The sequence below is a fragment of the Felis catus genome, chromosome D1 (genome assembly GCF_018350175.1).
Source record: "Felis catus isolate Fca126 chromosome D1, F.catus_Fca126_mat1.0, whole genome shotgun sequence".
Taxonomy (NCBI): domain Eukaryota; kingdom Metazoa; phylum Chordata; class Mammalia; order Carnivora; family Felidae; genus Felis; species Felis catus.
The window spans coordinates 20,759,122-20,779,015 of NC_058377.1; the positions used below are offsets into that span (position 1 = coordinate 20,759,122).

General features: G+C 48.4%; 1 protein-coding gene across 4 annotated transcripts; it reads right to left on the bottom strand.

Annotated features, from left to right (window-relative positions):
* Nucleotides 1-223: 223 nt before the first annotated feature.
* Nucleotides 224-16,655, bottom strand: ZNF202 (zinc finger protein 202). 4 transcript variants are annotated; one of them, XM_023239238.2, is made up of 7 exons: nt 16,539-16,655; nt 6,036-6,542; nt 5,114-5,324; nt 4,677-4,765; nt 3,625-3,754; nt 2,954-3,073; nt 224-2,424 (listed from the first exon to the last, which is right to left on the bottom strand). In XM_023239238.2, the coding sequence occupies exons 2-7, from the start codon at nt 6,435-6,437 to the stop codon at nt 1,430-1,432; spliced, it is 1,947 nt and encodes a 648-aa protein (XP_023095006.1). In that variant the 5' UTR covers nt 6,438-6,542; nt 16,539-16,655; the 3' UTR covers nt 224-1,429. The 4 variants fall into 4 exon arrangements, with proteins under 4 accessions (XP_023095006.1, XP_019667026.1, XP_019667025.1 ...); XM_019811467.2 differs by lacking the exon at nt 16,539-16,655 and adding an exon at nt 8,475-10,869; XM_019811466.3 differs by lacking the exon at nt 16,539-16,655 and adding an exon at nt 8,093-10,869.
* Between the last annotated feature and the right edge of the window lie 3,239 nt (nt 16,656-19,894).

The window sequence follows — 19,894 nt, forward strand, 5'->3', positions numbered from 1 at the left end:
TCTCATGCTTTAATCCCATACCCTGTGCTCCATTTACGGAGGATGCTTATCCGGTCCTTGCCATTCCCACAAGCAGAGCAGGTGAGGTTCATAATTATTCAGCCTCATCTCTGTGGAACCTTTATCAGGCAACAGAGGTCCTACCATTAGGCCATGAGATACTACTATTTAGTTCTTAATCACATAAAAATGAAATCACATAAGAAAAAGCAAACAACGCAAGTACATGAAAGCCATTTACTCCTGGCAAATTCTTCAGGGTCCCAGGTGCTGGGGTTCATAATTTTCCCTGATATCAGAGAACCAAGGCAGGGATAGTAGGGGCTGGGTGTCAGAATAGTCTTGATGGCCTTAGCCAACAGCAACAGCTTTAAAAAAACTTTTTCCCCCCCATAATTTGGTCTCAGATCTTCTTGTTTTCTTCGTGTAAATGAAATGACCCAGTCAATCATGATTCTAGAATTATTGTAATATCTATGTAAGCTGACAACTGTTCCAAAATCCCTTCACAAACCCACGCAGAGCGGGCAGGATGCGTGGGCTTGTACACGGGTGGGAATGTAAATGATTTCATGATTTAATTACGCTTTACTGAATCCCCCAGCACCCAACTGTTACACCTCACTTGTAGCAGAAGTGCTGGGGGCAAAACCGAGGCTGGTAGAACAGTAGGTAAGGCTGGGCATGAGAATCCTAACAGGAAAACACCCCACAGGGAAAGAGGCTTCTGACTAGGTCCTCCTTTCTAGCAGGGTCTGGCACCTGGCACCATTTTGGCACTGGGGAAGGGAGCAGCCTGACAAGGTCCACGTGGAACAGCCTCAAGGATTTCCCCCATCAGACACTTCTCCCTGCTCTCCCCAGGATCGAAGGAAAGTGCATGGTGAAGGAGTGAACCAGTGAGATATTTGAACGGTCATCCCGTGAGTGTGTGGCCAAGCCGTCAGGATGCAAATCTCCTGCCTTGAGTTCCGGGCTGTGTGCTTTTAAGAGTTGAGCCCAGTTAGGACACAATCCCAGAGGCTGGTCCCTTGCCAAACCTAAAGGGTTGTCCTGGGCAACTTCACACTTGAGGCTGTTAAGCAGTCTTTAGGATACGCAACAGCCTATTTTGGGTAAAACAGAATAGCCACGACCTCTTAAGTCTTCTAAATCTCCTACTTCATACCCATGAGGTAGAGGCAAGAGCCTCCAGTCAAGGAGAAGCCTCCACCCGGGTTGTACTTTGGGCAAAAGCTCTCCTCCAGGTGTAGAAGAAGGTTGACAGGTTCTGCCTGGGGGATTTCATTTAGCTGTGGGAAGAGGTGATGGAGGTCTGGGCAAGTCAGGGAGACTCCCTGGAAGAGGTCTCCCCGAGCTGACGAGAGGGCTTCTCCTAGCCCGTCCCCGGGGAAGGGCTGAATGCACATCTCCTCCCACGGGAACCGAGCTAGGAGGTCTTTTCTGAGTGGGTCCTCTGATGCCTGATTAAGTGATAGCCCCTGCTGAAGCTCTTTCCACAGGTAGAGCACGTGAATGGTTTCTCGCCAGTGTGTGTTCTTTGATGCCGGACGAGGTGGTCCCTCCGACTGAAGCTTTTCCCACATTCGTTGCACCGGCAGGGCCTCACCGAGGCGTGTCCCCTGAGGTGCTTGGCGAACGCGGCGCTGTGGTTGAAGCACCGCCCGCACTCGCTACAGAGGTAGAGCTCCTCTGCCGCGTGCGTCTTCCGGTGCGCCAGGTACCGCCTGTGGTCACTGAAGTCCTCTCCACACTCTCCACACAGGTAGGGTTTGCCCCCAAGGTGGATTCTTTGGTGTGTCGTCAGCACAGATTTCTGGCTGAAGCTCTTGCCACAAATAGTACAGAAGAAGGGTTTTTCCCCCGTGTGTGTCCTCTGATGCCGGACAAGGTCCGAAGTCCAGCGGAAGTGTTTTCCACAATCGTCACATCTAAAGGGTTTCTCAACGGGAGGAGTTCTCTCAGGCTGGACCAGAGGGGAGGTCTCATCCAAATTCTTCCGGTTTAGGGGAAATTTATAAGCAGTGCCCATTTTGTGAACCTTCTGGTGCCTGGCAAGATGTGAGCTCCGCGTGTAACTTTTCCCACACTCCATACACTTATATGGTTTCTCTCCCGTGTGAGTTCTCAGGTGTCTAACAAGGTGGGAGTTGCAAGTGAAACTTTTTCCACATACAGGGCAGTCGTGGTGTCTCCCTAACAGGGGGCAGATAGGCATGGTTTCCCGAAGATTCGATAAACTATTGACTTGAGAAGTATTTGTACCAAAGCTTCTCTCGTTAGGTCTACTTGGATCATCCTCAAAGACTATTTCCCAGTCTGGAGTCTGGTGGATTTCTGGATCTCCCAAAATAGATCTGTGTATATCCTCCAAACTTGCATCTTCTTGCTCAAGGTACTCTTCTTCGTCTTCACTCCTGTCTCCTGTAGAGAGGGTGAGAGGCAAAAAGGGGAAATTACAGAGGTTAACGATGCTTTCTATGCAATGGCGGGGTTTTTAAAGTCTTGGGAAGGCGAGACCAGATAGAGAGAAGCCCACATTTCACACCGTAGAGGCTGGGAAAGAAGGAAATGACCAGTCAGCTGAATTCTGTCATGTGCCAGGCACTTTCTGATAGATTATCTCGTGCTGTCAACAAGCCTTAGTATGGACAAAGATTATTATCCTCGTTTCAGAAACGTGAGGACCGAGAATTTAAGTGACCTGCTTAGTAAATGACGAGAGCTGCAGTTCCAAAGTTCCGTGTTTTTTTTTTTTTCACCATGTTACACGACATATCCCTCACACGAATGACGGGAGGGGAAAGAGGAGGGTGAGGACAGAATCTGGCATTCAGAGGCAGACGGGGGGGAATGGCCAACAGGTTGGAAGAACCAATGTGGGGGGGGGCGCCCCAGAGGGGGAAGGGGACTGCCAGCTCTGCAGGGAGAGATTCCTTTTGTCGTTCCTCACCTGTGTAGGTAAAACTCAGGATTTCTGGCTCTTGAGGCTCTTGAGGCTCTGGGATATCTGGGACCAAAGGCTCTTCCTCTCTAACGTGGGAGATCTCATCTAGTCTGGGGATTGGAAACGCTGCTCAAGAGAGGGAAAGCGGGACATTACGATCGGTTCAGCAATGCCCTGTGCTAAGAGCAGACCTCTTCTGCTGGGTAGACTATAGAACAAGTGTACAGCCTGATCAGTGGGCCACAGCTGGTCTTTTAGCTTGAGCACCTCTCACCGAATCCTGCACATTTCTTGCCCTTCACCTGCAACTCAATAGCCGTACGACTGCTAATGCTCTCTCCTTCCCCACATTCAAGTAAGCAGATCATCCTTCTACTGCTGGCTTCAAAACTCACACACTGCCTCAAATAGACTAGAGCTGTCATGTTGTCATTTTATTTTCTTGTTACAAGTTTCCAACCACTTTCTAAGCCTCTTCTCCTCCCTTGAACTTGAAAAATACCATCTTCCTTAGCTAATCCTTCAATCTCATCAGTGGGGGAGGCGTAAGAGAAAAGTGATGCATCCGGTCTAGGGTCTAAGACCCACCCCGTCCCCCTGCACCCTCCTCCTTGTAATTTCCAACAGGGAAAGACTTCTGTGCTCAGAACCCTCTAGAAACACTTGAAATTCCTTACACAAAGAGACCACAATTCCACAGTCTTCCTCCAAGACATATTCTCCATAGAACTCTTTCTGTGTTGGATCCATATCGCTCCACTGGTCCTGGGAGAAGCACACAGCCACGTCCTTGAAAGTTACCAATCCCTGAAATGACACAGGCTTCAGTGAAAACGGGACGCTCCCTGGAGCCTCCTATTTCATTCCTGGGGTGACAAAAGGGACTCTCGCGGGACTCTGGGCTCCCTTTCAGGAAATGCGTCTCACCCTCGGCTGCTGCTCCCCGACCTCCTACTTTTGCATGGGCCCTCCTCTGTGCCCTCCGGTCCCCCCGCTTTCTCTCAGGGCCAGCCTCTGCTCTTCTTCTGGAGCACATTGGTTAAAATACAGGAGAAGTCTTCAAAGTCATCATTAACTCCCTATTTGAGGCTTTCGTGCCACCTACATTTCTGCAAGAATTCACCTTTCCTAGAAAGCTTTCCCTGACCGACCTTCTCCGGGCACCCCTATCGTTCACACAGTCGACCCAGCACGCGCGGGCCCCCTTCCTGCAGCTAGGCTACGATCTGCGGCCACGGGTGAACGCTACGGCTTTTCTCTCCAGCCTCACAGCGTGGCCACGGTGACAGCTCCGCACAGGCCACGGCCTGACCGAATGCGGTCCCAGGAAGGGGATTCCACACGAGGTCAGAAATCATTTCTGCAGCACAGTGGCCATTCTGACAAACGACTACCAAGTTTACTCCTGAGAAAACAAAAACAAGCCCTCAGTCAGCAACTCACTCAAGGTGGGCTGGAGTATTCCAAAATAATCGCATTCGGTTAGGCCCTCTCTCTGGGCGGCGGCAAATAACGAGGCTCTGGAGCCTGACGGGCTGGCCGCGACAATTGGGATTTATCTCGTCACATGCAGCTCCTCCCGCCGCAGACACGTCTAGAACCAAGAGCTTAACCTGACAAGGAGGAGAGCGGGAACTGGCGTCCTGCCTGACCTGAGGGTATTGAGGTGTGAGCTAATGCCTGCTGCTTCTTCAAATTCTGTGTGGCACAGAGGGAAACAAGAGCACACCTGTGAGAGAGCAGTAAGAAAGGCAACCATCTCTGGGTTTCCAGGGCTCCTCTCTTCAGGAAGGTCTGGGCCCTGCGGCACTGGAAGCTCTGAGAAGAAAAGGCGGCAGCGATCAGCAATAGGCAGCCCCCCCGCCCCCTCCCAATAACTGGCAGGCAGCTCTCATCATCATCCAGAAACTGGCCTAAGGGCAGCTCGGGTCATCCCAATGCCGCCACCTGGAACACTACTGGCAGGCCAAGAGAACCACCAAGAATACCGCCATTTCAGCTCGGCTCTGTTTCTGGGGGACTCTAACTAGTACGGTCTCCCCTCAACGCCCCGGATTCTGTGATTTATTCCCACGATGCTCTACCTAGCCTCCTCAGTAGAGGGGAAATAGCGCCCTTCCCGCACTCTGCCCGCCACAATGCCCCCTTTCTGCTGAGGCTTCCCACCGCTCTGCTGCAGGGGCTGAAACTCCAGTTCGTGGCACACGCTCGGCTCTTCCGGTGGCCCCAGGTCTGGGCTCTGCGTGGTCTCCTCGTGGGACTCCTCAGGAGTTGAGGTCTGCACAGCGTTCTGCAGCTCGTTAGGTGATTCGGGCTCTGCTCCTGGATGCACCGTCTCCTCTGACAGGACTTCCTGCCCATGAACATGGACAGTCACCTGGGAAGGATTCCAATTTCCAGTCAGCATGGAGTCCAGAGGAAAGTCTCAGTTGTCATCAGGGCTTATTTTAGGAGAAGCTGCCAACAGAAAAACTCCCAGAGGGTCCCAGAGGAGGAGGGGACGCTCCAGTCCCGCTGGGGCACGCAAGGGCTGTCGAAGGCTACCCTCACCAGGGCAAAGCAGGGACATTTGGACGCTGCACCGCTTGCTCAGTTCCCTCAAGCCTGCCCTTGTCACCCAGGGCCCTGAGGTGCCCGTCCTTCCCATCCCCACCTCTCCCACCTGCAGCTTTCTTGCTGTTTGTTTCCCTCTCTTATTGTCCTGGGAAGAGAGGGGGCCCCTGTGACCGAGCATCTAGGAGAACCTCTGAGGAAGTCACAAAACTGGCCTCCTCAGGAACTGGAGGTTTGACATTCACAGAAAGGAAAACCAAAGCCTTACGATCCTTGGGTGCTGAGGTCTCTAAGGTGGTCCCAAGGCAGGCGTTTCAAACACCAGAAAGTCACACTCACTCACTCACTCACTCACACACAAACACACACACGCATACACACACTCTGCCCCATACAGATGCAGGTGCAACCCACAAGCAGAGCCAATTAGTTTTAAAGGGTAAATTATGGGGGCCCTGTATGCCCTGCCCCGAAATCCATCCTTCCAGCAAAAGTCCCCCTCCACATCACACAGATCAGGACTCCCCCTCCTCACCCACCGCCTTGGTCTCCTGGGTTGTTTCTGCAAACCCTCCACCAGCGTCACGGCCTCCTCGCCACTCTCTGGCCGCTGGCCCCGCACCCAGCTCTGTAGTTCTCCGGGCAGGACGGTAAGGAACTGTTCCAGCACAAGCAGCTCTAAGATCTGCTCCTTCGTCCGCCTTTCCGGCCTCAGCCACTGATGACAAAGTTCTCGCAGCCGAATGAGAGCTTCTCGAGGGCTTGCTGCTTCCTGGTAGCGGAAGCGCCGGAAGTTCTGGTGTGAGGTCTCAAGCACAGGGTCATCTCTCTGTAAGACAGACTCCGGCCTACAGGTGAAATCATCTTCCAATTTCACCATCAGGATTCCCTCTTCTTCCCAAAGATCCTGGTCCTCTGGTTCCAAGGCTGTAGCCATTGTTCGGCTCTGGGGGTGGGGAGGGGTCTCACACCATCTAGAGCTCACAGTGTCATTACCCCCCAGTCTCAGCCTGGGCACCTCAAGGAGTTTCTCCCAAGGGACCTGGGGCAGAGAAGGAGAGACAGACAACCATATAAGCATGAGATCACACACAGGGACAACGCTTCTGAGTTCAACCATAACCCTGCATGCATCGCACCTCCTCAAACTATTAAATCCCCTGCCCCTCGTCTTCACAGCCATCAGCCCTAAATAGATTTGGTTGAAATAAGACGATCTATGCCTGAAGGTATGTTCTCTTACCCCTTTTCCTAGGCCAGGCTCACACCCCACAGAGAAATAGAAAAAAAGGCATTTCTACTTCATGAAACCCGTGAGCCGGCGAGGACAAAGGACACGGTTAATCACCCGCTGGAACAGGTATACTGCCCACCATCCGTGTTACACACACGTTTACGCACGCACCAGGATGTACAGTCTGAGAAGAGAAACCTCAGCCAGGCTAAAACAGATGGGGAGGCCTTTATGAAGGTTCATGTTGCACGGACTCACACTGGGAATTAATTCCGCTGAACAGTGGGGGGACTCTCGGCGACTAGAGGGGCAGACCGCATGAGGCAACGGTGAGGAAAGCCACTTGCCCAGTGGCTGGCACAGAGGCACTCCCAAAAGCAACCTTCCCCTTATCAAGGCGTCTTCATGGAAGACCTCCAGACCCAGGTGTTCGAAACTGAATTTGTCACGCGTGCTCCCAAATCTACCTCTCTGGCCGGGATCTCTGTGACCTTTGGACTCCACTCTGACCCTTCCCCAGTGCTTACAGCTCATTAAACCAGTTCTCCCTCTTAAGCCTCTTAGATCTATTTCCTCCTCCTCTTTCCCACAGACTGCTTTGGTTTGGGCCCTCCGCTCTCACCTGGACTCCTGCCAGAACTCCCCAACTGGGATCCCTGCAGTGCTGGACCAGGAGTAAAGTGCAGCATAATTATGGTGGAGCGTTTTGCAAAACAAGTATCACACCATCACTCTTCTGGATACTTTGATTTAGTCGACTGAGGCAACCGTTATCTTTAGAAACGGCACACGAAGTTCTGATGTGCCTCACGGCCGAGAAAACATCTAGGGTGTGTAAGGTAGGGAGCGAGGGCCCTGGCGTCAGACTGCCAGGGTTTAAATCCGGGCTCTACCGTTTCCTAGGGGTGAGGCCACCGTTCAGTTCCTACGTTCCTTCTGCCTGTTTCCATTCACGGCTCGGAGGGAAGAATGGCATCCACCCGACAGCGTGACGAGGGTTAAACGTATCCCAAGCTGTGAAGGGCTTGGATGAGCGGAGGCACCCCAATGTTAACTATTATCTTTCTAACTTGTAGTCCCAACCGCACTGCTCACATTTGAAAACACTTCTGTCGGGTAGATCAGCTCTAAAATCCTTGGCACGGCACGTGAAGCTCTTCACCGCCAGCCCTCAGCTGGTTTTTCAAGCCTCACACCCTACCCTTTTCTGTGTCTCACGGACTGAAAAGGGTGCACTGCTCATCTCCTGAAAGGGGGGTCTCTTCAGGCCACCATGTCTGCAGGAAGGCTGCTCCCCTGGGGCTGCATGGTGCGCTCCCCTCTTCTTCATTCCCGTGATTCACACTTTGGGTACTTACCGGTTCTTGTCTGCATTGCTCCAACTGCCTCCGGATTGGTTACCTTCAAGTTAGCACTGACGGGCTCTCAAGAGTGACTGGCACTCTTGCCAAAGTGGTCCCGTCCCCTCCCTATTTAAAATCTTTAGTCATTCTTCCTTGCCTTGTGACATACAGACATCTAAGTATTACATATCAGGCTGACTTTCATCTTGTTATTCCTTCTGCCCTCCTCACACAGACACACACTTTGTGCGTGCGTGGGAAGCACCAAAAGCCCTATGCGCTTTGGCTTGAGAACATGTTCCTTCCGATTCTTTACCCTTCATTGGGTTAAACCGCTTAGGAGACAGCTCATGCTTCATGCGTTCTGAGAGGTTTCCTTTGATCCCATTCCCCCTACCTTGAAAACAGGTGGAAACCACTGTGCTTCTACAGCAACCTGGGCACAGCTCTAACACAGTGGCGGTGGTATCATACAGTCAGTCTATCCTCCCGATGTCACGCCTTGAAGTTAGGGACTGTTCTCCATTAGTCTCCAACACACGTAATGAAGCGCTCAGTAAGTGAATTTAAAGAAATAAACCTCCACCTCACAAAGTTTTCATCCTACTTTTTGTCAGGAAGAGTCCACCTTCCCCTCCACTTTCTTATTCATCAATCTCACTAATCCCACCTTCTAAATGCCTTTCAAATTCATCCATCTCCCCTCCCCTGTCACTCCCCTGGTTGAGCCATTCTGAGCCACTAAAAAAAGTATTAACAGGACCTTCTGAACATGACCCTCTCCTACGCCACACTGGCACTTAACAAGCACTTGTATGCTGCATGAACAACTTGCTTCAAGTTTTACCAGTGTTCCTGGTCCTGCCCCCTCCAGACCACTCTCCACACGCAACCTGAGAGATTCTTCATTTTCTAGTCTTTTTGGGCTTCATTACAAGTCTCAGCGAACAATCCACTGTTAAGAGCTGGGTCTAATGTCATGTTGCCCATTAAATGGAGTTTCATTTCAATTACCTTATTACTTATTATCTCAAGCTCAAATAGCTTTTCATTCATTTGCGCTTTTACTTCACGTCCATGATCTTCAAACATCCACTACAGATTTTCACAGCCTGTTCTAGGCAGGCCCATAATTTCTACATCTTTACGTGGTAATTTTCCTACCAACTGAATCTGTCTACCTCATGGTGGTCGGTTCTCTACGGGGCTTGTAGTTTTTTAAAATTCTCTGCCCCTCTTCAGGAAGATTATTTTCTTTGGGAGTCCTAAGATGGAATTGATGGTCTTTGGCTTAACGAAGGGATCTCTATTATCTTCAGAGTCCAAGAATCCATGCCCAGGGAGGCAGACTAGGAAGCTCTCCTTGTTTCCACGTGGCACTAGCTACAACAGATTGTCTATGGATTCTACCAAGTCCGCATGGAAAGAAGCATTCCTGCTCTCACAGGGCGGTACTCTCCACCAAGAAAAAGGAACGGAACAGCGCCACATAAAACCTGTCTTTAAATGCTCTTCAGAAATCATGAATTGATGTTTCCATTGCTTGTTTTGGATTTACTTTGGCAGCTTAGAAATCGATGAGGGCAAACGGATCGGCAACAGCGGGATGAAGGAAGAGAAGTCAAGGGGCAAGGGATGGGAAGGAATGGGAGGCAGGTGGTGCTGTGGAAAGATGCACATCCCAGCCCCACATGGTCAAGTGACTGGAGCAGCTCTGAGGGCTTCGTGAGATAACACACAAGAGCCCTCGTAAAGGGGAGAGCCTACTGCAGGAACTGCTTTCCTAACTCCCAGGATTAGCTGAGCTCTGGGAGCTTATGAACTAAAATGTGCTGTGCAAATGTCAAGTGTCCTTATCACAAACAGAAAATGGACACTATTTTATTCTGCAGTTCATAGGGTATGCTACACTGCCCAGTCGGCCTTGCAATTTATTGCCCTTGCTTTTCTAATACCTTCCCTCAAAGTCTGTCCTTGGAAGGGCTCCGCGACAACCTATAAAAAGCGAACAGGACTATATAGACAGAAGCCAGACCAGGAAGAGCAAAACTTGGTTCCTGAAGGTTCTGAAACAATGTCTGCAGAAGAGCTTCACAAGCCTAGGGCTGGGCAGGCTCCATGACATAGTCTCTTGAGTACATGTTTCTAGGGTATAGGGAGTGGGACTGGGGAGATGTGGAAAAGGAAAGTGCTCTCTCCAATCTTTGGTACAATACCTATGCCCCTTATCTGAATGAGTCACATGCCACTGAAGGCTTTAACTCCATTCTGACAACAGAAAACGGTAGGCAATGAAGGGACATCTGGTTCCCTACCTTACAATGTTACTGCTTCAGGAGATCCTTCTGGACCCTAAATGACAAGGCTTGTGGTCATACAGTATCTGCTTAATAGAGAAATACTGATTTATCGGCAAATAGTCTTCAGAAGTAGTGATCAGAGAGGTTCAAATGATCGTATTTAGCAGACCCCTATTTCCCCTCCTGTTGCCATTCTTATTTTTTACCCTAATGCTGGCCTATAACCTGGAAATCTGGTTATGTCTGCTCTCTGGGCCGAGCCAGACCATGCCACTGCTCCTATTGTTCTAGAATAGAAATCAACTAATAACATTTGTTAACTGCCCTGGTGCTAATGCTGTATTCTTGTTTAAAACTAAAGATTATCGGGGCGCCTGGGTGGCTCGGTCAGTTAAGCGTCCGACTTCGGCTCCGGTCATGATCTCACAGTCCGTGAGTTCAAGCCCCACGTCGGGCTCTGTGCTGACAGCTCAGAGCCTGGAGCCTGTTTCAGATTCTGTGTCTCCCTCTCTCTCTGCTCCTCCCCTGTTCATGCTCTGTCTCTGTCTCAAAAATAAATAAACGTTAAAAAAATATTAAAAAGAACCCTAAAGATTATCTAGTATGATCCTTCTACTGAAAAGATGATCTTTTATTGCCAATTGTCCTATATACAATTATCCGTGCTTTCCATATAAGGGTTCGAGACTTTGGAGCCCTGGGTTTGGATCCCTCTCCTCACTTACTGGCCATGTGATACTCCCTAAGTCTTGGTCTCAATTTCAAAATGTGGCTAATACTATCTACTTCACATGGTTGTTTTAAGGAGTAAATGAAGTTACATATAGAATCACTTCAGCACAGAGCCCAGGACAGAGTAAATGCTCAATATATTTTGTTCTCTTTCCTTCAAATTGCTTTAAATCATTTTGTGAAGAAGGCAAGATTTAAACGTTGAACAAGCAAACAGTTCTTTATTTCATAATTCCAAAAAAATTTTTAAATGCACAGGAAAAATCTTGGTCTGTTTACCATTATATCAAAAGTAAGGTGTTACAGGGGTGCCTGGGTGGCTCAGTCGGTTAAGCGTCCGACTTCAGCTTGGGTCATGATCTCATGGTTCGTGGGTTCGAGCCCCGCGTCGGGCTCTGTGCTGACAGCTGGGCCCGGAGCCTGCTTCAGATTGTGTTGTCTCCCTCTCTCTCTGCCCCTTCCCCACTTGCGCTGTCTCTCTCTCCAAAATAAATGAACAACAAAAAATAAATAAATAAAAAGTAAAGTATTATAAGGAGTCCTTTCTTTGAAAGACTTATAAGCTAAGATTAAATAAGATCCTTGGAACACAGATGGGATGGAAACTCAAAGACAGGTTCTCCACTGATCAGTGCTTCTACTTACCAATGTCACAGTCCTGTCTCCTCCCTCTAACTGGGAGGAGGCAACTTGGGGCAAGCCCAGTTAATACACCTACTAAGTTCCTTGAAAATTTAACCCAGAAGGCCAAAGTAATGAAAGGGAACGCATTCATGGACTTTTGGCCTTCTAATGCATCGTGAGCAATATGCTTCAAACCATGTTTAAAAACGATTTCTTTTTAAATATTTTTGCCATTTAGGGGTGCCTGGGTGGCTCAGTTGGCTAAGTGCCCAACTTCGGCTCAGGTCATGATCTCACGGTTTGTGGGTTCGAGCCCCGCATCGGGCTCTGTGCTGACAGCTCAGAGCCTGGAGCCTGCTTCAGATTCTGTGTCTCCCTATCTCTGCCCCTCCCCTGCTTGTGTTCCGTTTCTCTCGCTCTCAAAAATAAACATTAAAAATTTTTAATATTTTTGCCATTTAAATATTTCTTTCCTTCAGCATAAGATATCTGAGTAGCAAGGAGAGAAGTGGCTCAAAGCTTACTGCAATGGGTTTCAAAGACACAGCATGAGTCGGAGTGAAGGAGAAGATAGGAAGAAACAAAGCCAAACAAGTCAGTGGCAGTGGGTGGTACAGGGAAACCAGTGGACGCTAAGATGTGAACATCTTCTGCCCTGAAATTCTACAGACCTTGTGGTTAGTTAGGATCAAGGTATAGAGCGGGTACAAACATGTCATCAAGAGTCGATGGATGTAAACACAAATAATGTAAAATATAGCTATAAATACCATAGCGATTCACTTTATTTTTAATGAAAATGTTTCCTACAGGCCCAGGGGCAGTGTTGGGCCGCTGGCTGCTCTGCCTTTGGAGGTGGGTGATCTGTGTTCCACCTCCTCAAGATGCGTCATCCTGAAAATGGGAATGATTCTCCACCTAAGGGCAGAGAGCTGGGTCATCTTTTGAGAAACCATGGTGCTTCCTGATGGTGACAGAGGGGCTTGGAGAAGAACGAGGATATACGGCTTCTTTATTGAATACGTGGGCCATAAAGTATTAGCCTAAGATGGTGAAAGGGATTATTCGAGAGTTAAGATGGGCTAGAGGCCAAAAACAGATTTTAAGAGTCCACAATTGAGGAGCTGGCCATCATGACAGTGGTGAGCCTCCACCATGAAGCTAGGCTTTTATATTTAAATTTTTCTTAATGTTTATTTATTTTTGACAGAGAGAGAGAGAGAGAGAGAGAGAGAGAGAGAGAGAGAGAGAGACAGGGCATAAGTGGGAGAGGGGTAGAGAGAGAGGGAGACACAGAATTCAAAGCAGGCTCCAGGCTCCAAGCTGTCAGCACAGGGCCAGACGCGGGGCTCGAACCCACAGACTGCAAGATCATGACCTGAGCCGAAGTCAGACGATCAACTGACTGAGCCACCCAGACACCCCAAGGCTTTTTAACCTTAAGGGTTACCTAGAGGTGGTTAGTGGCTTTAATAAAGCAGGTCAATCTATATGCTTCGGTTTAAAACAGAACATCACAAGGGCGCCTGGGTGGCTCAGTCAGTTAAGCATCTGACTCTTGGTTTTGGCTCAGGTCACAGTCTCGGTTTTGTGGGTTCAAGCCCCACAGGCTCTGTGCTAACAGTGCAGTGCCTGCTTGGGATTCTCTCTCTCTACCCCTCCCCCCGTCTCTGCCTCTCTCAAAAATAAATAAATAAATAAATAAATAAATAAATAAATAAATAAATAAATCTAAAAATAAAAAAAAAAATCACAAACTAATCTGAAGTGGGAAAAGGGCAGTCATCATACCCGACACCCACCCTGATGAGGGGGGCAGCCAGGGTTAAACTAGCTGTATCCAATTCATTCCTATAATAAACATGGTCAATGCCCATCACACAGGCAGTGAGAGGAGCCATTATTTAATGAAAAATAACAGGATGACATATTTTACAAATAGGGCTTTTGGCCTGAGGAGTAAATATGGGTAATTCAGAACAGTCAGTTCAAAAATCATGCATTACGCTTTTAGTTTTGTAACTGACACTCTGTCAAAAGACCCTTTGCTTTGTACCTAGAGGACTTCCTTCTGGCATTGCCCAAGGCTCCCTTGCTTATGACGAGATGGTGAAAGATGGGACCCACGCCTGCCAGACCAGAGGAACTGGAGGAGTAGCAGGCTTCCACCGCAGATTAAATCACGGTCCAAAGTAGAAGGAATCCCAGAATGGCATTCTTGCTGTGGACACAGTTTAGTGTCTTTACCTCCCCGCTGTGAGCCCTGTCCCAGAGGGCAAGGACCTCTTTATTCCTTTTTATATTCCAAGTGCCTAACACTTTGTCAAAGGCTTGGTAGAAAAGGTACTCAATAAACAGCTGCTGAATTTTATTAAGCTATTTCTCTTACTCCAACATGGATACAGATGCACTAAAATTCAGAACCAACGGGTGCCGGGGCTTCTGAGTACTAAACCACTCATAGGGACAGTTACAGGAATTTGGCATTGACATTAATTCCCAATCTCCTGGGCGAATCAGGTGGCATAGCCATATACTGCTTTACTATGTGGCACAGGACTAGTGGAGAGAAACCTCTTCAAAGGGAAAAGAGAGTAGGGGATGGGGTTATCCATTCTCCAAGTATCTACTGAGCATCAATGGTGCATCCCACACAACTCAAGGTGCAGGGCAGAGAAAGACGAGAAAAACACTGGCACTGACCTTAAAGAATTTAATAAGTAGTTAAGGTACAGCAGGACTTCAGGGCACTAGCGACTCACAGCAAAAACCTAAATATGGATACAAGCTATATGGAAGCTCCTAACAAGAGAATTAAGAAAATCAAGGGAAAAACTCATCAATATTTCATCTTCCATTTGGCATAAGATAACTAGCATTTGGAGGGTTTTTTTTTTTAAAGCTCACATTCTTAATTTTAAAAACGAAAGAACTCAGTGGTTAAGTTATCCACACAAGATCATATTACTAGCTTCTAGTGCAGAAGGTACACACACAGGCCTTTTGATCGCCCAAACCACTGCACCGCTCATGTGAAGATTGGCCAAGGGCAGCGGTGCTCAGTTTGAGAAACCCAAACCAGCAGCACAAACACCTAAAAACTTGTCCGAAATGTGCAAATTTTCAAGCCCTGGCCCCGCCCTATGATCAGAAACTGTGGGGGCCATCTGTTCAACACACCCTCCCTTCAGGTGATAGGTTTGAGAGCCGATACCTAAGGCAAAGGAAGTAAAGCTGAGGTTCAAGCAGAAAGGATCCAACTTTTCCAGTGCTGGCCAAATTTAAAGGAGGGTTTGCAAAAGCCAAAAGAGCCTAGGACTGTTGTTTTCTGCCTGTGCCAAATTAACTGGGAAAAAATGTTGTAAACCTGTAACTTACCTCATCTGTACCGCTTGTAACACCCAAGAGTCCCTCACATCATAGTAAACCTTGCTGTGCCCTTGAAATGACTGTCTACTGCAAAATAGTGCTTAAGAGTGCAAAAGGGGTATAGCTGGAGGAGAAAGGGGGGGAAGATGATGAATCCCAGGTATCTGGTCCAAAGAGGAAATATCCCCTTCCTCCCTCTGACGCTAGAAGAGTCCCAGCAGAAAGTTACCCAAAACAAATGGCCCCAAACCCTAAACCCTAACTGCTTGGCTGACACATACTTCCCACCAACATGCCTCCCAGTGCCTTCCTCACAGCCTTTCTGAAGTGGCTTTCTGGATCAAGGCCCATGGGGCAACTTGGGAGAGAAGGTGGGGGGAGAAGGAGGACTCCACTAGCTTTCTGTGGCTCCTGAGTAAGGCTGCCTGGAGTGTCACCTGCCAAGTATGGACAGAGAAAGAGTAACAGTTCTAACCCTAACTTCCAAGGGAGAGCCTGGATGTGGCAGTGCTCTCCAGGACCCAGGTGGTCAAAAAACCGCTAAGGTTAGGAGCCTACCCATGACAGACAAGGAAATCAAGCGCCTGGGACACAAGAATATCTAACGCCCAGAAAAACCAAAATTCGCCTTACACCTGAGAGGGCGGATCCATGGCATACAAACTAACAAACTTTTGGTCAAACCAGACAAGCAGCAGAGGCCTATGTACTCCTGCGGAGGGTAACGGTGGTGTTCAGAAGTGTCAAAACTGGCTGTTAGGGGTTGGGGGCAGGGAAGTTGCAAGTGGAGACAGAAGCTACTAGCTTGAGGGGAAGCTTGGGGTCGGTCACAGTGGGGGCTGAAAAGCCACAAGCCAGACGATGTCCAAGGGTGATAAGATCATGGGTGTGTGTGTGTGTGTGTGTGTGTGTGTGTGTGTGTGTGTATGTGTGTGTGTGTGTGTGGGGGGGGTTGGTGGTGGAAAGAGATGGGGCTTGCCCGGGCCAGGAGCCTGCCGGGGGGTGCTGTGGGGGGCCTCTAACAATCTGAAAGACTGGGTGAGAAAAAGCTACGGGAACTAAAGGGGCCTAGACCACTCCTCCCTCGGTTCCGGGGGGCCAGTTGGCGCGGAAGCAATGGGAGGTACGAACTAACTGCGTTTCTGCAGGCCTCAGGAGGGGGCGGAGGGCGGTGGCTGCACCGAAAGAAGCCCAAAGCGCCATCCGCGTCCCCGGAGGTTCTCGCTCCTGCCACCAGGAGCCCCGGGGACCACTACGCCTCGGCCCCCTCACTATACTGCCGCCGCCCCTTCTCCAGGACAGTGCGATTTCCCCAGACTCTGGGGGGGGGGGGGGGGGGGCGGGGTCTCCGACCTCTCCCTCTCTTCCCCGCCCTGCCCAGCCCGGCTCAGCGCGATCGGGCCCGGCCCGGCCCGGCCCAGCCCCTCAGCACTCACGGCTCCGACTGCTCCGGCGGCTCCTCCCCTGCCCCGGCTTCTCCCCCACCCACTCCCGGCCGAAGCAGCGCCGCCGGATCCGAGCCGCGCGGGGCCTGGCGGGTCGGAACACGTGGGGCCTTTGCGCCCGGAACCGGAAGCTGCGCTTGGCCCCGCCTCCTCGCGGCTGGAGCCCTTCTAGGCGCCGGGAGGTTTGGTGTCTCTGTGGACGCCGCGCAGGAGGAGACTCAGAGAGCCGCGGGGGAAAGCCTGGGGCCAGACCCCTGGCGCCCGCACGCCCCACTCCCGCGGCCCGCAGCCCTCGGTTTGCACACACGCAGGCTTTTCTGTTTTTGATCTTTGCTTTGATTTTGGCGTCTATGCGTCTACTCGTTTTTCTTGATTGTCCGCGAAGCACGGTTGCTAACAGCAGTTTTGAGTTTGGCTCCTGCGCTGGCCACCATTTGTGGGGCCTCCAGCAACCCTTCCACCTCTCCGAAGCTCAGGGTCCATCTAAAATGGGTGTAACCATTCCCTTGCTCCGAGAGCGAAGGGAAATATTGCACGTGAACTCTTTGGAACGCAGCAGAAGCTTGCTGAGAATAGTTGTGGCATCCTGTTCTTTTCTCGTTTCCTTGGACACGTCTTTGTGTTTCTTTAAGACTGACTTCCCCGATCTCCTTTGCTCAGGTTGTCTCTGTCAGTGACGTTTCTGCCTGCATCTATTTTCCTTTTTACTGTCTGTCCCTTTAGCCCCCAAGTCACCACTCTCCATGTGCCACGGGAGGACCTTCTCTCTCCCTACTATGTCTTACACATTACGTTTCATGGGACACAGTGCTGGGATCGGTCCATTGTGTTTGAACCCAAGGTATTCATTACCTGTGGTGGAGGGACAGGAATGTACAATTCATGAAGGCCTACTGTGTGCCACGTGTTTTCAATCTATATTTCATTTAATATTTTAAGTATTAATATTAAGGTCACAAATGATACATAAATGTTTTTCTAACCATTTCAAACATTGCAGATAAAGCTAATGACCTTTTACTAATTCTGGCCTCCTCATCTCTGTCACCAAATCTTTATTCTTATGCATTTACATTCCAGACTTTTTTCTGTGCTTTTACATACAATACACATACGTATTCATAGAAATCACATAATATTATTTTGTTCACATATGCATATATGTGTGGGCTCATGTTGGATTCCTCAATTTGCTATTTTCTCCTAGTATTGGGCCTGCTCATAGCACATACAGATACCCTTTATTCCTTCTGCTTTTTGCATAACATCTTTTAGTGTGAATAGCCATTTGCCTATGGATAATATATGTTGTTTATAATTGCTGCTGTCATAAACAATGCCATAATAAACATCTTCGTGCATATATGCAAATGTTACTTGGGGACAGAGAAAAAGTATTGCTGGGTCATAGGTTATATGTATTCAATTGATACTACCAAATTAACTTCCCAGAGACTATATCAGTTTGTAATCTTAACAGCCATATATAAGAATAGTTTCCCCCTATGTCCATGCCACTGCTTGCTAAACTTGCAAAATGGGTAAGAAGTGATGTCTCATTGTTTTTTTACCTTTCCTTTCCATGATTAAGAATGAAGATGAACATTCTTTGTACGTTTATTGGTGACTTGTAGTCTTCCTGTGAGTTTGCCTGTTTCGCAGATGGAATTTTTTCTTATCGTTAGATGTTACATATTCTTGATACTAATCATTTAATATATGCTCCAGGCTCTGAGCTGTCAGCACAGAGCCTGACGCGCGGCTCAAATTGTTCAGTCTGGGGGCGCCTGGGTGGCGCAGTCGGTTAAGCATCCGACTTCAGCCAGGTCACGATCTCGCGGTCCGTGAGTTCGAGCCCCGCTCTGGGCTGATGGCTCGGAGCCTGGAGCCTGTTTCCGATTCTGTGTCTCCCTCTCTCTGCCCCTCCCCCGTTCATGCTCTGTCTCTCTCTCTGTCCCAAAAATAAATAAACATTGAAAAAAAAAATTGTTCAGTCTGGTCCTTCCTTCATCAGTGACTTATTTAGTGAGGAATTACGATTGCAGGGCACTGTGATAGGTGTATGGAATATAATGGGCAACAAAAATGTTGTAATATCTGTCTTCATGGAGCTTTCATGTGGTATGTGTGTTTGGGAGGAAAGAAACAGAGTTTTAAATAACTTACTTATGATTGTGAGACTTTCTACAAAGGAGAGGTACTGCATGTTATGAGAGCTTGTAACTGGAGGTCCTAATCCTGATGGTGGTGCTGGTAGAGAAGCAGTCAGGGGAGGCCTTCTTGAGTAGTAACGTTTGAGCAGAATTCTGAAGGATGAGTGGGCAGGCTGAGATTGGGGATGGGAGTGAGAAGTGGGATGAGCAAGAAAGAATGTTTGAAGTAGTGGGAAATAGTGCGTATGCAAGGGTCCCGAGGTGGGAAAGAGCTTGGGGTATTGGAGAAATTGAAAGAAAGATAGTGTGTCTAGGGCCAGAGAACAATAGAGAAATGTGTAAGATGGACCTGATATTGTGAACAGGGATCAGATCTGATGGACCAAAGGTCATTCACCTTATGTGAAAACCTCACATGCAAACTCTGTATTTAATGTAAACTTGGGGCTGAATTTTCCAGCAAGAAAGCCTTCATAGTATATTGTCTCTTATATATTTAGTCTTATGGACTAAAGTAAGCATTATCTGCTATAGTTAATGGGAAGCCACTGAAGGATTTTAATTAAGTGACATGATTAGATATACATTTTTATAAAATCCTTTCAGCCTCTGATGAGAAGGAAGGGGTCCAAGACTGGATGTGGAAAGGTGATTTACAGAGTTATTATTATAGGTCAAGTGCCTGGACTAAAGCCATAATGTGGAGATGGGGGCATTCGGTTATTATTTCTTTTCTTTTTCTTTTTTTTTAAAACAATATCTGATGAAGAGTAAAGAACTAATTCTTAGGAAAATGGTTGTTTCTGCACTTGGAAGAGAGAGACCATTTTCCAAAAATCAAAGAAATGGTAGGAGTAGTTAGTAGAGTGGGCTCATCTGAGAGTGCGTAGCTCTACTCTTTGAATTGTTCGGGCCAAGACTAGCTGAATACCAGGTACAGAAATTGGATAGTTCTGGAAGGGTTATGTGTAAATGGGACTTTTATAATTGGAGTCATTTAAGCTTGCAAGGAGAATATGGTTTAAAGCGGTGGTGAGCCTTAGTCAGGAACTAGATAGTTAGGTAAATACATGATTATCTCCAATTCTTTGTGTTATTGTACTTCAGCTTTTCTTGTATGGGAGTTTTAAAATTTTACATCTAAGTAGGTTGGTCACTTATGAATGTAATGGAATTATAACAGCCTGATAAAAA